This window comes from Periplaneta americana, chromosome 16, assembly GCF_040183065.1.
Source record: "Periplaneta americana isolate PAMFEO1 chromosome 16, P.americana_PAMFEO1_priV1, whole genome shotgun sequence".
NCBI classification, from domain to species: Eukaryota; Metazoa; Arthropoda; class Insecta; order Blattodea; family Blattidae; genus Periplaneta; species Periplaneta americana.
The window spans coordinates 158,007,696-158,024,744 of NC_091132.1; the positions used below are offsets into that span (position 1 = coordinate 158,007,696).

At 37.6% G+C, this 17,049-nt stretch overlaps 1 protein-coding gene across 4 annotated transcripts in view; it reads right to left on the reverse strand.

The window, feature by feature from the left end:
• LOC138691562 (gastrula zinc finger protein XlCGF57.1-like) overlaps positions 1 to 17,049 on the reverse strand; it is a 449,766-nt gene that overhangs the window by 170,601 nt on the left and 262,116 nt on the right. Inside the window, exons 1-6 of one of the 4 annotated variants that reach the window (XM_069813639.1) lie at positions 15,071 to 15,130; positions 13,241 to 13,337; positions 13,001 to 13,098; positions 10,505 to 10,642; positions 6,062 to 6,135; positions 203 to 3,630 (exon numbers count right to left, since the gene is read on the reverse strand). In XM_069813639.1, the coding sequence (XP_069669740.1) occupies positions 2,646 to 3,630; positions 6,062 to 6,135; positions 10,505 to 10,642; positions 13,001 to 13,093 (1,290 nt within the window). In that variant the 5' untranslated portion in view covers positions 13,094 to 13,098; positions 13,241 to 13,337; positions 15,071 to 15,130 and the 3' untranslated portion in view covers positions 203 to 2,645. Of the gene's footprint in view, positions 1 to 202; positions 3,631 to 6,061; positions 6,136 to 10,504; positions 10,643 to 13,000; positions 13,099 to 13,240; positions 13,338 to 13,497; positions 14,732 to 15,070; positions 15,131 to 17,049 lie in introns of those variants that run through there. The other 3 variants (XM_069813638.1, XM_069813641.1, XM_069813642.1) reach the window with 3 other exon arrangements.

The following is a 17,049-nucleotide window of genomic DNA, read 5'->3' on the forward strand; positions in this document are numbered from 1 at the left end:
AATTTTTGTGAACATTACAGCTTATTTGGTATCATGATATTGTTACAACATGAGTGATAATGTTTATAATGCATTAAACAAAAAACCGGAAGAAAGAACAAGATGCTATGCAGTCCGCTCGAAAAAATATTCGTGTGTCAGTGAAAGCCTACAGAACAAATTATAAATTTCGTTCAAATTTGAATTAACAATCGCAAGTGAGTAAGGCATTATAACATAATAGTTTTACTTAATACAGAAAACTGTACATTTAACAAATTTTCCAAATCGTTAGTAATGTTGAAGTTGTGTAACCAAGATTTATATAAAATATGTTATTGTACTTATGACTTTACCTCATACATAACGGATTCATTGATGAAAGTGGCCAAAAATACCTCTTGATTCAGCTGTGACCGAGATTTTGAACAAAAGGAAAAATGCAGGCTAAAGTGCGACATACAGGCACCAGTAGATCTAATAAAAGTAATTATTGTTTCATACAAACACTAACACTAACCTTATGGTCCACACCTGTGGAGTAACGGTTAGCACGTCTGGCCGCGAAACCAGGTGGCCCGGGTTCGATTCCCGGTCGGGGCAAGTTACCTGGTTAAGGTTTTTCTGGGGTTTTCCCTCAACCCAATATGAGCAAATGCTGGGTAACTTTCGGTGCTGGACCCCGGACTCATTTCACCGGCATTATCACGTTCATCTCATTCAGACGCTAAATAACCTAAGCTGTTGATAAAGCGTCGTAAAATAACCTACTAAATAAAAAATTAACCTTATGTACGTAGCAAGTATTTCACTCATGTGAGCTCTGTAACTTTAAAAGTGCTTCTCAAGACACTCTTCCAACAACTAAACTTCAAATTTCGAAAATATAGCGGACAAAAATAACGAAGATGTAGTGATGACGTGAACAATTTTTCAGTCATCTTGAACAGTGGACTGAGTGGCGTTATCAGCAAGAAAGTGATTTTGAACAATACTGCCACCTCTCTGTAGCGTTTAATTGTACCAGCCGGAAACAGAGGGATTTGTGAGATATGATGAATTATCTGAATGATGGAAATAAATGTTTTATAACATTTTATATATATTTTTTTTTATATTTTATTGGGTTATTTTACGACGCTGTATCATCATCTAGGTTATTTAGCGTCTGAATGATATGAAGGTGATAATGTCGATGAAATGAGTCCTGGGTCCAGCACCGAAAGTTACCCAGCATTTGCTCGTATTGGGTTGAGGGAAAACCCCGGAAAAAACCTCAACCGGGTAACTTGCCCCGACTTATATATTATATATATATATATATATATATATATATATATATCAAGGAAAATATATTCTTGATTGATTAATTATAGGTTATTAACTCTCTATGAGATAAATTTGCCACAAACAAAAATAATTAAATTAAATTATTACCACACAAAAAACAAAATCACTCGACACGAACATTTGATATGTTTATCTTCAACGCCAACATTCATGGATTTATAGGTTACTCGAATGAAAGAAACACGACAAACCTCGAATTTGAAAGATTTCCCACCTGTGTGCAGCCGTAGATTGGATTTTAAATTATGTAACTGCGAAAAACAATTGCCACAAACATCACATTTGAAAGGCTTCTCGCCTGTGTGGAGATTTTCATAGTATCTTAGTCCACTCGTCTGAGAGAAAAACTTCCCAGAAACATCACATTTGAAATGTTTCACGCCCGTGTGCTGCCGTAAATGGAACTTTAAAGTGTGTGACGGCGCAAACATTTATCACAAAAATCAAATTCAAACGTTTCCTCGTCCGTGTGCCTGGGTTCATGGTATCTAATGCTACCCATATTAGAGAAACATTAATAAACATTACACTTGAAAAGGTCTGTACCTTGTGTGCTGGCATAAATGAGTATGTAGCATATTTAACAGCAAGAAACAATATCACCGATACATCATTTGAAAGGTTCCTCGCCCGTGTGCCGAAGTTCATGGAGTCTTATGCTACTCATAGTACAGAAAGACTTAGAACAAACATTACACTTGAAAGGTGTCACATAACAGACATTACTCAACTAACACTCTCAACAGCCATGCACCTTTCTACGCCAAGATACTCCCTATACTGTCATATGGAATGGACATCACATACACCCGGCTAAACTACAATGACCTCAAGACCATGGAGAACGTCAAAGCAAGGTTCTTAAAAGCAGCATTAGGAATCTCAAAATATGCACCCTCCAGAATGGCGTACGAACTCGCGCGAGAAACCTTCCTGATAGACGAACTGCGAAGCAGACTCATGCTGCCATCTACCGCAGCAGAACTTCGACTACACATGGTCATGCAAGAGAAGAAGGCGGAAATAGAAAGTGAATTCTATGGAACGGCCGCGATGATCAACCGCAACTGGACAGGGCCGAACAACAAGTTACGAAGCGCCATAACAAGGCTAGCAGTTCACGGTTTTCACCACAAACTGTGGAGAAGATCAGAGTACCACGAACCTTCCCCCGAATGCGTGTGCAAACTGTGCAACGAAGTGTGTCCAAATTATCATTTTAGTAAATGTGTGAATAGAACGAAGTCACTAGTGGAATATAGTACAGAGAAGTGACTCATACAAAGCGAGATTGCAAGTTTGTGCGCACTTGTTTCTTATAAACGTGTCTCCCCTGTGTGCTGGCGCAAATGGTTTTTTAATGTTTCTAAAAGCGGGAAGCACATACCACAAAAATCGCATTTCAAAGGTTTCTCGCCTGTGTGACTACGTTCATGACATCTTAGGCGACTTGCCCGTGAGTAACATTTCCCACAAAGTTTACACTTGAAAGGTTTCTCCCCCGTGTGAACACGTTGATGACATTTTAAGTTACTCAGTGTCGAGAAATCTTTACAACAAACCCCACATTTGAATGGTTTCTCACCTGTATGTGATAGTTTATGAGTCTTTAGGCTACTAGATTGCGAAAACGTATTGCCACAAATATTACATTTGAAAGGTTTCTCCCCAGTGTGAATGCGTTCATGAAATCTTAGATGTACCGATTGCGTGAAATACTTACCACAAACGTCACACTTGAAAGGTTTCTCCCCCGTGTGTGTAAGGTGATGACTTTTTAGGCTACTAAGTGTCGAAAAATCTTTACAACAAACATCACATTTGTAAGGTTTCTCGCCAGTGTGAATGCGTTCATGACTTCTTAGGTTTATCGATTGGGAGAAACATTTACCACAAACATCACAATTGAAAGGTTTCTCGCCTGCATGCAAGAGTTTATGAGTTTTTAGGCTACCAGAATGCGACAACGTCTTGCCACAAACATCACACTCGAAAGTTTTCTCGCCTGAGTGCTGACGTATATGAGTTTTTAGGTACGATGACCTTGAAAAAAACTTACTACAAACATTGCATTTAAAAGGTTTCCTGCCAACGTCCTTGGGTGAATGTCCGCTCGATTTTGCAGCATTCGGGATAGATATTTTTGACAATTCAAATTCGAATTGCTTCTTGTCTTCACGACTCAGCGAAGGTTTTCCCAAGGAACCTGAATTCTTGGGAATGTCACACACTGTATGGTTCTCTTCAAGTGCAAAACTGTCGAATTCTGATGATACAGCCCTCTCATTGGTAGCTGCAATCCTGAAGGACATATACTATGAGTCTACAAAATAGTCCAACAAATATACATACAGTTGAATCAGTTTATTTATTTTAGTAGGTTATTTTACGACGCTTTATCAACATCTAGGTTATTTAGCGTCTGAATGACATGAAGGTGATAATGCTGGTGAAATGAGTCCGGGGTCCAGCACCGAAAGTTACCCAGCATTTGCTCATATTCGATTGAGGGAAAACTCTGGAAAAAACCTCAACCAGGTAACTTGCCCCGACCGGGATTCGAACCCGGGCCATCTGGTTTCGCAGCCAGACGCGCTGACCGTTACTCCACAGGTGTGGACAGTTGAATCAGGGATTGTAGAAACTGCACATGTGGCGAAATGAGTTGATGAGAGTTTCATGGACTGTCGATAAAGGGCTATCATGCCATGCAGAAACCAGATATGTAAGTATAGCCGTCTCATATTTGGAAGCCTGTGAAAACCTGAAAGCGCGCAGAAACAACTCATGTCAAAGACATGTTCCGACATATTGGTTCCGATTCCAGACGGCAGACATCTACGACACAAGGATACAAAAGTTGATCCCACTAAATGACAATGTCTCAATTCTGGTGGAGAATAGGTTGAAAAATAACTGAACAATTGCTATATCTGTTCCAATAACACTTTCCAAGAAATTTTAAACAGCCCCACGGAAACTTACTTTTTTACAGCTTTCGTAATTGCGCTTGTGTGGCGAAAATTTTGTCATTATTAAAATCATCAAAGAAAAAAGATTAATTTTTTAATCTGCCTCCATGAGAATGTTTGTTTCTAAGTACAAAGATGAATACCATATTAACCTTCTTCATTGGCATATTCAGAGAAAATCTTGCCAATTCAAAGTGAGAAGCTTGACGATATACGCGAAGTAATACGTTACCTATCACATGAATGCCAAGAATTTTACAATATTCTTCAGTGGGCTATTGAGGAAAACTAAATTCATTGATATGATGAATTAAATTCACATTAAGCCTATGCATACGTTGATTTATTTCATTAACAATTCATTACATTCCAATAAATTTGGTATAAAACGACACATCTATTAGGCGTCTCTCTGAAGAAGACAGTACTAAAACCAATGATGTGCACTACCACCAGTAATTTGGAATTGCAACGAATAATTAATTAAATAAAAGCTTAGGATATAACTATCTTACTTTGTCGTTCAGTTTGTGCATATATTTACGTGCCAGTGTATAGTTATTTCTTCTAATGTTTCATGACAATATAATTCAAGTACAATAAACACTATTTTCGCCTAGAAGAAAATACCGTATTATTTAACGAGAAGTGCTGTTAATTTATAAGGGAACAGCCATAAAATCATTATATTATATACCACAAATATTTCCAATTTTAAATAATGTTTATGTTTTACTTCTTTGTCTTTTCTAGAATTTTTTTAAATTTGTTATACGGTTTTTACTGCTGATTATTATTGTGCATGACGAATCCCAGGTACTAATCATATAAATTGTCGCATTTATATGATTGTGATTTCACTACAACTACAATATCATACTTACAGTAACACTTTCTACATCAGTGCCTGAGAGTTGAGTAGTCGTACAGTTATATGCAGTCTTTTACAGAGAAGCATGAGGATATTCCGTAACTTAAACATCACAAGTTTCCGTGATGATTTCGTGACAGAACTGCTGTATACTCTATCTGTGAGAAATACTGAAGAATAAGAGAGATAGAGGCTTAATTGCTAAGAACGCTACAGTAATAACGTCACCATCAAGTTTCTTGTGTGAGTGGGACAGTAGATATAGGTCTATGCAGTGAAAGAGGAAACAGTGGCCAAACACAAAGAAATCAGAACCTGGTGGAACATTGTTTAGAACCATTGTATATATTATTGTAGTTGTAATTCCAGTGATGTGAAAGATTGATGTCCTTAACTGCATTAGAAAGCATGACCTAACAGACGGACGAACAAACAAACAAACAAATAAATGAATAAATAAATAAAATAAGGAAATTAATGTTACACAATGACTTCCTAAACCAGGTGAGCGGTTCGTAGAAAAACTCTTGGAAGGGACTCAAAATGGTAGTTCATTATTTCCTAGGGAATTACAAAAACTTCAATTATAAAGAAACTGTTGAAATTATGTTAAAGATTTCAAGAGCCTAGGATGCAATGTAAGTGTATGCACGTCCATCTAGATTATTTTCTTGATAATCTAGGTACTTTTATTGAAGAACATGAAGAAAAATTTGAACAGTACTTATGGAAAACAGGTATAAATAGAAGTGGAGTGTGAATATGATAATTGATTAGTGCAGGATGATTCACGAAGATAGTTCTTCTGAAGCTGCCTCTGAATAGTCAAGAAAACAGTCACTTCAAACACAATGAACTCTCTATGTGAAGACTAGTACACAACACTCACCTTTCGGCGTAAAACTCCTTGTCGTCTGCCGTCACTTCCAACCCTGGCTCCTCATTGAAGTCACTCTGCTCATCCTACAAATACAGAGCAAATAATACAAAAAGATAGCACAATTTACATGAATAGAAGTGCATCGATTGCAGTTGCCACACAACTGCGTTTAAGTCTTATTAGGCCTAGTAGAATATTAGTTAATAAAAGACAATTCCTGCGCCATATATTTCAGGGCACATCTTTTTCTTGTAGAAGAGCTTTTTTTTAAACTTTTTTCAACATGTGGCACACTAAAAATGCACCAGTAATTTAAAATGCTGTGGCACACTCCGTTGTTACCAAGCAGCAGGGGAATTTCGAAAGTTTTATAACGAAATGAGTACAAATTCCTTTTAAGTAGGTTATTTTACGACGCTTTATCAACATTTTAGGTCATCTGTCGTCTGAAAGAGATGAAGGTGATTAATAGTGGTGAAATGAGTCCTGAGTCCAGCACACGAAAGTTACCCAGCATTTGCTCATATTGGGTTGAGGGAAAAACCCGGAAAAACCTCAACCAGGTAACTTGCCCCGTCTGTGAATCGAACCCAGGGCCACCTGCGTTCGCGGCCAGACGTGCTAATCGTTATTCACAGGTGTGGACAAATGAGTATACTATAAAATACAGATAAATGAGGTATATGTATATGCATCAATATATTACATATAATATTTTCAATTTTATATGAATTATTTATGAGACAACATACCGCGGAATGATAATATGATTAATGGTGAAAAGGCACATGATGCAAACGATGTTGAGAAGAGAAAGAAAATACTGTGACAGCCACCTCGAGACTCGAACACGCTTCCCGCAAGAGAGCAGGTCGCGCGCGAGTCGACACGGGCTCCAGGGAGCACTGGGGGACTGCGCGCGGCTTGGAGAGGCGAGGGGAGTTTGCGCGCGCAACTGCTATGTGCGGAGTGAAGGGGGGGACGGACCCTCCCGAATCGTCCAGGAGTCCGTCGAAGTGGAAATCCAGATTATTCGAGAGTGGAATCTTTCGCGAACTCTCGAGAAACTATAGTTTGGTTATAAAAGAGAAGACGCAAGTGAACGTCAATCAGTCAGTCAGTAAGGCAGTGTTGTTAAAGTCAGTGGAGAGCAAGGCAGACAGTCTTGTGTAGCAGTGAAGCCAGCTTCGAGACCAGAGCGCGACTTGAGTTGTGTCCGTAACTGTGGAGCCTGAAGCCCGGAGTTCGAGTGCAGTGGACCGCAGTTGGGGGACCTGAGTTCTAAGTTCAGTGGATCGTCTCTGAAGTTCTGGGGTTCGAGATTCTGTGAACGCGAGTGACTGAGCTAGAAGAACTAGCCAAGATAAACGAACTGAGAACTGACCGTTCTGTGTTGTAAATAGTGCTTTGTAAATATTAGTTAAGATTAACAGTTCCTTGTTGTTCGTAATAGTCCAAGTAAATTGTCATTGTCGTCAGTGGCGTGCACTAACGAATACTGTGTTACTGTGTGGAGAGCAAATCTATTGTTGAGATAATAAAGTTACATTGTTGTTTAGTATAAAACCGTCACAATACACATTATTCACAAATAGAAATAAAACTATTTTTATATTTTTATTTAATGTTTATAATAGAAACGCAAAATTTAATGACACAAAATTATTACAATGCAATATTAGTGTGATAATTAACTTGTTATTTAGGAAATTTGAAAACATACAATATCTTTACATGTGTTTCTAAAGCATTTAATGCACGAAACAATTTCTTTCATAAAGCCAAGTAAAATACGATATTTTTCAAGACTGGCACGATATTCTAATTTTACTGATCTGGCTACCGTAGATGTGCGTCGGTCTTTCTCTTGTCTGCTGCTCGCACACCTACACTGTGTTTACCGAAGGCTGAGGCTGAGTTGAGATGCAGTCAGTAGTCTTCCACACACCAGTGGATCTTTCGAGTGTCCCATGGCAAACTGGAGGAGAATGGTTGCTCTAGAATAACTATTTAACTACTGTATAATAGCTGCAATTATTTATGGACGAATAATTCAAATTCAAGTGACGGATTTGGTGGACTTGGTAAATTGTTTAAATGTTAAATGTTATGTTTTATTTAACAACGCTTAAATTGTTTATCTTACGCCACTTTACCAACTGCAATGGCTATCTAATGTCTTAGTGAAGTGAAGGTGATAATGCCAGCACAATGATTTCAGTGTTGAGCGCCAAAAGTTACCCAGCATTTGCTCTGAATGGAGTCAGAAATAACCACAGAAAAAACTTCAAACAGGTAACTCGTCCCCACCAGATTATGGACATCAGTGCACCAATTTTACAGTCAGACATCGTAATTATAACACCACATCTTTGGACAAAAATTCGTAAAATTTCCGTTTTGTAACCTTGGCTAAACTATGTCATTGTATGGCTTCAAATTTTTACATTACCAGGAATATACTGGTCTGGTTCAGATAATTCGTTCAACCATTCACTGAACTTGATAACTTGTTGTATACCGGTACTCATAAGACGTACAAGAAAATTCAAATTCATTATGTTTGTTTCTAGTCATTTTAAAATTGGTCAATTGATGTTTCTAATTTTACGTGGTGCCGTTTATATTTCGGCATGTCTTTCCTTTCCTTTCTATTTCTTTTACATTTTTCTAGCTTTATACTTTTCTCTGTTAGTTTTAATTATTCTAACTCTTCATAGATGGCTTGTAGTTTATTTCTTTCTGTTCTAGTTCTTCTTACGCTTCATAGATGGCTTACTTCCTCTCATCTTTCTATTTTTTTCCGTTTTCTCTGGTTCTCTTCCTATTACCTGTGATGAGTTGATACCGAGGGAGCAGTTATTATTTTATCGAGGGAGCAGTCATTATTTTATAATAGCGCTTGCTGATTGGTTAAGACGGTGGCGTGAGTTAAATTTGGTCTGTGAAGCGAGTTTCTTTTCAATAGTAGCGTCAGTCTGGTAGATGGACTCATTCAGGTCAGATGTGTGCCGGCGGTTGAGGATGTGTGTGTGAACAGGCACGAGCTCCTACTTAGGCCGGGGATCGAACCGGGTTCGATAAGTCTACTGGAAGCCGCATAGTCCGCGGTGTTGTGGGAACCTGCGAGTGTATTGCAGAAGATATTTGTGTGGAATTTAGCGGCGAGTTTTGGGATGTACTTATTAGCTTGAACTGCTTTCATTTACCTGACTGGCTTGCGTTCAGTCTACTCTGGTCAAATGCTGGTCGATATTTTTATTTCCGAGGATCGTTTTTATAGCTGTGATATAACTAAAAGCCTACCCCAATATACAATCAGTTCAGTGAGTTGGTTTTGGCTTATGTTTTATTTAGTTATTGCAGTAGAACGAATTTAAAGAGTATGGAATTCACGATGAAGGCACCCATTGTTGTGTGACGTTTGAGAGGTGGCCAATTTGTATGTAACGGCTATGTGTGTGCTGAGTGATGGTTATGTCAAGGTTGTATGACAAGATGGATGCCAGCGTGGGGAAGTACCTACTTATGTAAGGTAATTAACTGGATTTGGTTTACGTTACATTGTGAAGAAGATATTTTTCTGTGCTACGAATTTATTTTGCTTATTCAAATAAATAACTGTGTTTTACATAAGGAGTGTGTGTTGTCACTTGAATACCTCGACACGCAGATTACCATTCTGATCATAACGATTCATGGCAGGGTCACTTTACTATTTAATTGTCTTGTTTTCCAACTAACAAGGATTAATTAGATTAGATAGGAAGGCCGAGAGTGCCTCAACGTTTGTCTTCTACCTGTATAAAAACTAAATGTAATTCACTGACAGAATAAGAGTAAATAGTTCCAAGCAAGCTGTACGTGCACGTATGTATCAGAACACATTGCAGAATTTAAAACCTATTCTGGAATCTACTCAAAATCAGCTACATATTTTATCGTAAAGTTATAAAATATTTTTTATCTACGAGTAAGATAACGTTCTAGAAAGGATACATTGCAAGTACGTAAATATGTAAAAACAAGAGGTGATAAATAGATGAAGCAAGGAGGTAATGTCTGTAGATAAATCTAAAGCAAAATCAATTATTTGGAAACGGTGAGAAGTATTAAAAATTTTAGACAAAGACACAGACAAGAGAAAAGAAGTCATGCGCTTAAGAATATTTTCTCAAACCCGCTCTGGGAATGTGTTGCCTGGCAACAATTAAGAGTAAGAATAACAAAAAATTTCCGTTTCGTATTTAAGACAAAAACAGTAATAAAATTCCAACACTAGTTCTCTGCAACATGACATAACTTGTAATAAAACATAGTGGTAAGTTCTTTGTATCTATCATAGAGTAAAAGCACTACAAGTACTGTTGTAAAGAGGTAGTGCCCGTTAGAATCAAAATGAAAGATAAACTATGGAAGAAGAACACAGTGCATATCTTGTGCTCCACTCACCTCAGGTTCACGTTTCACCTCAGGGAACGAAATTGGCACCGGATCTTCCTCAAATTTTATCTCAGATTTGAGGTCATGGCTCTGGTCCTCATATTCCTCCTTTATACCAGTCACATGCTGATCCACAAGATTCCGTTCCTGCAGTACAAACAGATATCTTAAATTGGCAATTTATTACAGGGTGTTAGAAGACAACTTCTATTGTTATCAGCTGCTCTGTATTTGTTGATATGCGTCAGCCTGATCACAACCTACAGCACGCGCTTTACACTGTGACGAATAGGGACAGGATTCATATGAAAATGTGTATTATCTATGCAAAAACATTTTTGAAGTGTAGTTTTAATAAATTAAGTGTTTTTACTTGATGATTTAATGACGGTGCAACAACTATTAGATTATTTTGCGTCGATGGGATTGGTGATAGAGAGATGGTATTTGGCGACATGAGACAGAGGATTCGACACAGATTACGTAACATTCACATTATGGTTTGGGGAAACTACAGAAAAACTCAACCAGGAAATCACCCCAACCATGAATCGAACCCGTGCACGACCGCAACACCGGATCAGCAGGTAAGCGTCTTAGCCAAAGGAGCCACGCAAGTAGCTTCAATGAAGTTCTCGGAAAACAGAAAATACATGATACAATAAGTAATAATATTTATTTATTTAATCTGGCAGAGCTAAAGCCAGTAGGCCTTCTTTTCCGTCCAGCGAGACTCTAATTCTGACTGAATATAACTAGCTTACATAGTTATTTCTTTAATAACTAGACCGTATAAGAGCATGAAAGTGAATAATGAAAGTAAAAGTAGAGAATGAAACTTAGATAAGTAATGTGAGACAATAATAAACATTGATAAGAAATAATAATAATAATAATAATATAATAAGAATGAGATGATATAAATATTTACTCTGTGATATACATATAATCTTACGTCTGGCAGTCTCTGACATTACTTGATAGAGAATTCCAAAGTCGAGGAACCGCCACAGTGAAAGAAAATGAATATGAGGATGTTTGGTGGGAGGGAAAGGATAATATTGAGGAATGTTGTGATCGTGGGTGGATATTGTAACTATTTTTAAGTTTTGAGCATGATTTAAAATTTTACTGGTTGCACTCTGATTCCATAAAATCAGTATCATAACATGGGGTGAGTCTGATCAATATTTTGACTTTTGTAAGCATTAACCATATAAGGTTACATCCTAGTGAGGCGTCTATTTAATTTTATAATAATCTATTTTGTAGAATAATCTCTACCCAATGTAAATATCTGCCACTGTTTTCCAGTTCATACTGTTTAATGTATCTTGTTGATTGGTGTCACTTCAATAGGTGGGGTGAATCTGATCTCACATTATTTTTTCATTTGAAATTCGATACATACAACTCAATGAGTGAAAACGATCACTATTTGTAGTTTTAAGAATTTATTGAAAGAATGCTTTAATATTTATGGCAAATATAATTACAACATCATAAATGACTCAATCAATATCATAGACTTTAGTATTAAAGAATGTATATTTCCCACGTCATAAGGTATGTTGCACCCCCTTTTGAACTATCTTCCCTGCTTCTACTTCAGTGGCAGGATCTATAAAAAAATTTACCACCATCTCCTACGTTTTTTTCAAAGAAAGTTCTTGTCATACAAGTCGTCTTCAATTTTTCTATCCACTCTGAGAATGAAATAATTTATTATATTCTTAGGCCTGTTACAGTCTTGAAGAGATCTCGATAGCTAGAAATGTGTAACGAGAAAAATCAAACATTGATAAAATGGAATCAAACGGACGTCCAAAAAATTGAAGAGATTCTCGTTCAATGTGAAAACCTCGAGTGAGTAACTCGCTGGAATTGGCAGTTCAGCGAAATTTGTTGACAGATTTATTAAAGATATTTGACATTTATTCTACCTATGACTGAATGTAGAAAAAGATTAAGGAATAACATGGGTGGTGGTGAATGTATGTATATAGTAGTATAGTTTGAGATATGTAGAATTACGTGACAGAATAGATGTAGTAGTATAATAAAAGTAGAAACATGTATAGGAGAGAAGTGGTACAATAAGAGGTAGGGACATTTAGGAGAGGGAAGTCGAAGAAAACAGAAGAAGGGGAGACGTGCAGAAAAAAGCCTTAAAATTATTTTAATTCAATTCAAAATAATTGAATCAAGAACTAATTCAATTGAATCATTGACTCAGCGACATCTCGTCTATAATTACCTATTCAATAAAGCTTCCTATAAACTATGTGTTAAATTAAGAACTCCGATCAACTCTCAAATGGCTTACCCGTGAAAGATATGTACAAAATATGTTATGACAAAGAAGACGAGGAGCTGCCAATTTTTTTTTTTTTTTCATTAAGTCCATTGAATATAATTTGAGATGAACACTTTATGTCGTAAGGTAAATTTATATCTAAATAAAAGTCGCATATACAAAACAGACAGTAATGGTTTATAATGTACCTCTAGTATATGTTTCTTCTCATCTTCATCTGTGTCGTCACTTGTTTCTAGAGACAGTGGGTCGACCTCGAGTTCCGCCTTGATCACATCCATCGTAACTGAAAGAATTAAGAAACTGACATGCATTTACAGATTGTAAGCTGCTGGGAAAACGTCTTTACTCGTCGTTCGTTACAAACTGCGATTTTTACGGCGAATATGGAGTACTAAGTTAAGATCCATATGAATATTGATACTTACGCGGAAAGTATGTGCCGCTGTAATCAGAAACCGGTCATTTCCTACTACCCGGTACTCATTACATAGGTCGTTTTTGTGTTTACACAGTGGTTCCTTTCTGAAAAGAAAAACGATAAAAATATTTCCTTTTGTCGGAAATGAACTACAACCTAACCTAACCTAACCTAACCTAACCTAAGAACACATTATTATAGATAACGAGTACCGGGTCCTAGGAAACTACACAGAAACAGCTTACACTGAAGTAATAAATATACCTTAATCAATCTAGAATGATAATATATTCAAGATTAAAGCCAAAGTTTAATTACAATACAGGGTGTTTAAAAAATACGGGGCATAATTTCAGGTATGTATTTCCCACATGTAGACAATCAAAATAGTTCATTACAATATGTGTCCGGAAATGCTTCATTTCCGAGTTATGGCCTTCACAACATTGAAATTCACCGGAACGTTTTTCTTTCCGCAGGTCGTTGTCATTACAGAAGATGTTCAAAATGTCCACCTCCTGCTTGAATACAGACCTCACATCGATGTCTCATTGACCTGCGAACACGATCCCAAACTCCAGGAGTATTGCGTATGTCCTCAGAACATGCCACAATTCGATTCCGAAGGGATTCCAAATCAGGCACCGGAGACGAATAAACCAATGATTTTAAATGGCCCCACAAGTAGAAATCGACAGGGTTCAGATCAGGTGAGCGTGGAGGCCAAGCAATTGGGCCATCTCTACCTATCCATCGATCAGGAAACCTTCGATCCAAATACCGGCGAGCCGTACGACTGAAGTGTGCGGGAGCGCCATCACGCAAGAAGTGAATGTGTTGACGATTGATCAGTGGAGTGTCTTCTAAAACATGAGGTATGGTGTTTTCCAGGAAGTCTGTGTACGCCTGCCCCGTAAGTCTGTTTACAAGTACATGGGGTCCAACTAATCGATCACCAATGATACCGGCCCACATGTTGAGGGAGAACCGCACCTGGTATGAGATGGAACAGTTGCACGTGGGTTTTCATACGCCCATACATGCTGATTGTGGATATTTGTTATGCCATCTCGTGTGAACTGTGCTTCATCTGTAAATGATACTAAGGCAGGAAAGTTCGGATTTACACCACACTGCTGCAAGAACCACTGACAGAACCTAACTCGTGCAGGGTAATCTGCTGGTGACAGGGCCTGTACACGTTGCAAATGATAAGGATACAATTGATACTCTTTCAACAGTCTCCAGACAGTCGTATGAGGAACACTGACTTGCAACGCTACCCTTCGTGTACTGATAGAAGGAGTCATGTTCACAGCCTCCAGAATCTCCTCCTGTACTTCTGGAGTTGTAGATCTTGGTCGTCCCCTTCCCAAACCAGGAGAGTTAAATTTTCCATACTCGCACAGACGGTAATGGAGACGTACAAATGTCTTCCGATCTGGACATTGTCGCTGTGGGTACCTCTCCTGGTACAAACGACGAGCCAGCGCAGCATTGCCGTCCGCCTTACCGTACATGAAGTGTATCTCTGCCAGCTCTTGATTTGAATATATGTCGCACAGTCTAACGCCTACACAACACTGAATGTAACCTTCGCCTCGGAATGAACTGTCAGAGTGCCCTCTTAATGTCTCCTTTGACGGCAACGACCTGCGGAAAGAAAAACGTTCCGGTGAATTTCAATGTTGTGAAGGCCATAACTCGGAAATGAAGCATTTCCGGACACATGTTGTAATGAACTATTTTGATTGTCTACATGTGGGAAATACATACCTGAAATTATGCCCCGTATTTTTTAAACACCCTGTATAATTATACACTTCCAGGAAATTACTTTAGCGTTCCAAAATAAGTAAGATGCAGAGACGCGATTCCGTGTTCACTCAGATATAATAGGCATTGACACTATCAAGCAAGCAGTGACTGGACATACATTATGTCAAATTCTTGCAACATGTCCACAAAGGAGAATAAAATAAGTTTAATTTATAATGTTTATATAATTACACTTGACTGATAGGAATGCTTGTACTCACAAATTTACTTGGTTTCTGCAAAGGGTAGTTGGCATCCAGTGTAATAAGAAATGTTTAAAAATTGTCTGCATTTTGTCCGCGCACAGATTTCCTGTACGACGGAAACAATTGTCATGATGTTCCGAATTTACGTTTTAACTTCCACATTGCTACAACCATATATTTTCAATATTTTGCGTATGAATCACTTGGATCAACAAAATTATGTTAAAGGATGATAACTGAATGCATGTAGGCCTGCACTCCATTCTAAATTCTAACTACATTTGCATAGGATAGCCACCCATCAGAAACGATGCGAGTTCTGGGTAAATTATACCCATTACGAGGGCTTCAAATGTGGGATATAAATGGATTTTGTCTACTTTTGGACAATTTTTTCGGAACTTCATTTTCGCCGTATTTCACCGTCGTAAAAACGATATAAATATTTTCATTTCTCGGAAATGAACTACAACAGCTGAAAAAATTTTAATGTGGTTATGCATCCTGGCAATAGTGATACTCGGCCGGTTCGCACCAGTTCGGTCGAAACTTGTTAAAGTAATTCTAAGTAATATTTGCAATTACCATGGACATATATCGTATATGTTTAACATAGATAAACATGAGAGAACTGGTTGTTAAACTTTTTTTGACGTTACCAGTGCATCTTGGACTATATGAGCCAAGGGCAATCCGGATAAGAAACTATCCGGATAACACGGAGGATGAGAACGCTACGTGGTTTCTTATATTGTTGAACCCAGTAATGTAGAAAGACGCTATACTCACATGTACATAATAAACTGGTTTTATTCATAATACAGTACAGTACCTTATGTAATTTAATTAAAAAAACGGGTAATCGATGCTCTACTGTAACATGTTTTTATGTAGGTAATATAAAAGTTAAGCATATTCCTCCCCAGGTGATTGCTGTGAAGTTGAAGGAATACTCTTATCATACATACATTATCCAGTCCGTGCTGACAGTTGTGAAGCGACAGTCTGATCGAACAGTCCCAGGTCTGCAGTTCGACCCACACGCACGCACACACACACACAGTCTAGCAAACAGATATCTATGTGAAAATTTCGAGTTCAAATCCATTGTGAAAATGGTGCGTACGATCACAAAAACCAGCATGAAGATTGCATTGTTTGTAATGCTGCTGCTCTTAACGTCAAAAGAAAATCGGAAATGGCTGTGGAGGAAAGAGTGGTTATTAAATTGTGAAAATTAATCACACATGAAATTTCTGGAATGTTTACAAAATACTAGCAGTGAAGACTTGAAGAAAATATTTAAGAATGGATGAATAATGTATCGGAAAATTATTGGAAATGATCAAACCTTATAATCAGAGGAAAAAATGCAATAATGAGATATGCAATCAATGTGCGTGAGGATTAGTAGTGACGTTAAGATATTTAGCAACTGGCCGTTCATTTGAAGTTTTTAAATTTTCTGCTGTCGTGTCCCCACATGCACTTGGAAAAATCATTCCAGAAACGTTTCATTTTATATTTAGAGTGTCTCCAACCAATAGGGTTAAAATTATAGATATGGTAGAGAACTCTAAACTGAGTATTTTTACATCAGGAACCAGTAATCGGAAATGCACATTTCAGGAGCTGTAAGATCTTGAACAACATAAATGGTTCACTAGTAATAAAGTTGAACTAAATACGTAAAAAACCACTAAAATTCCGTTTCAAACCCAGTAATAGCAATCAAATATTAAAATTATATTTCGACACTCTCATCCAAAATAACGCAAAACTCTGGGGTAGG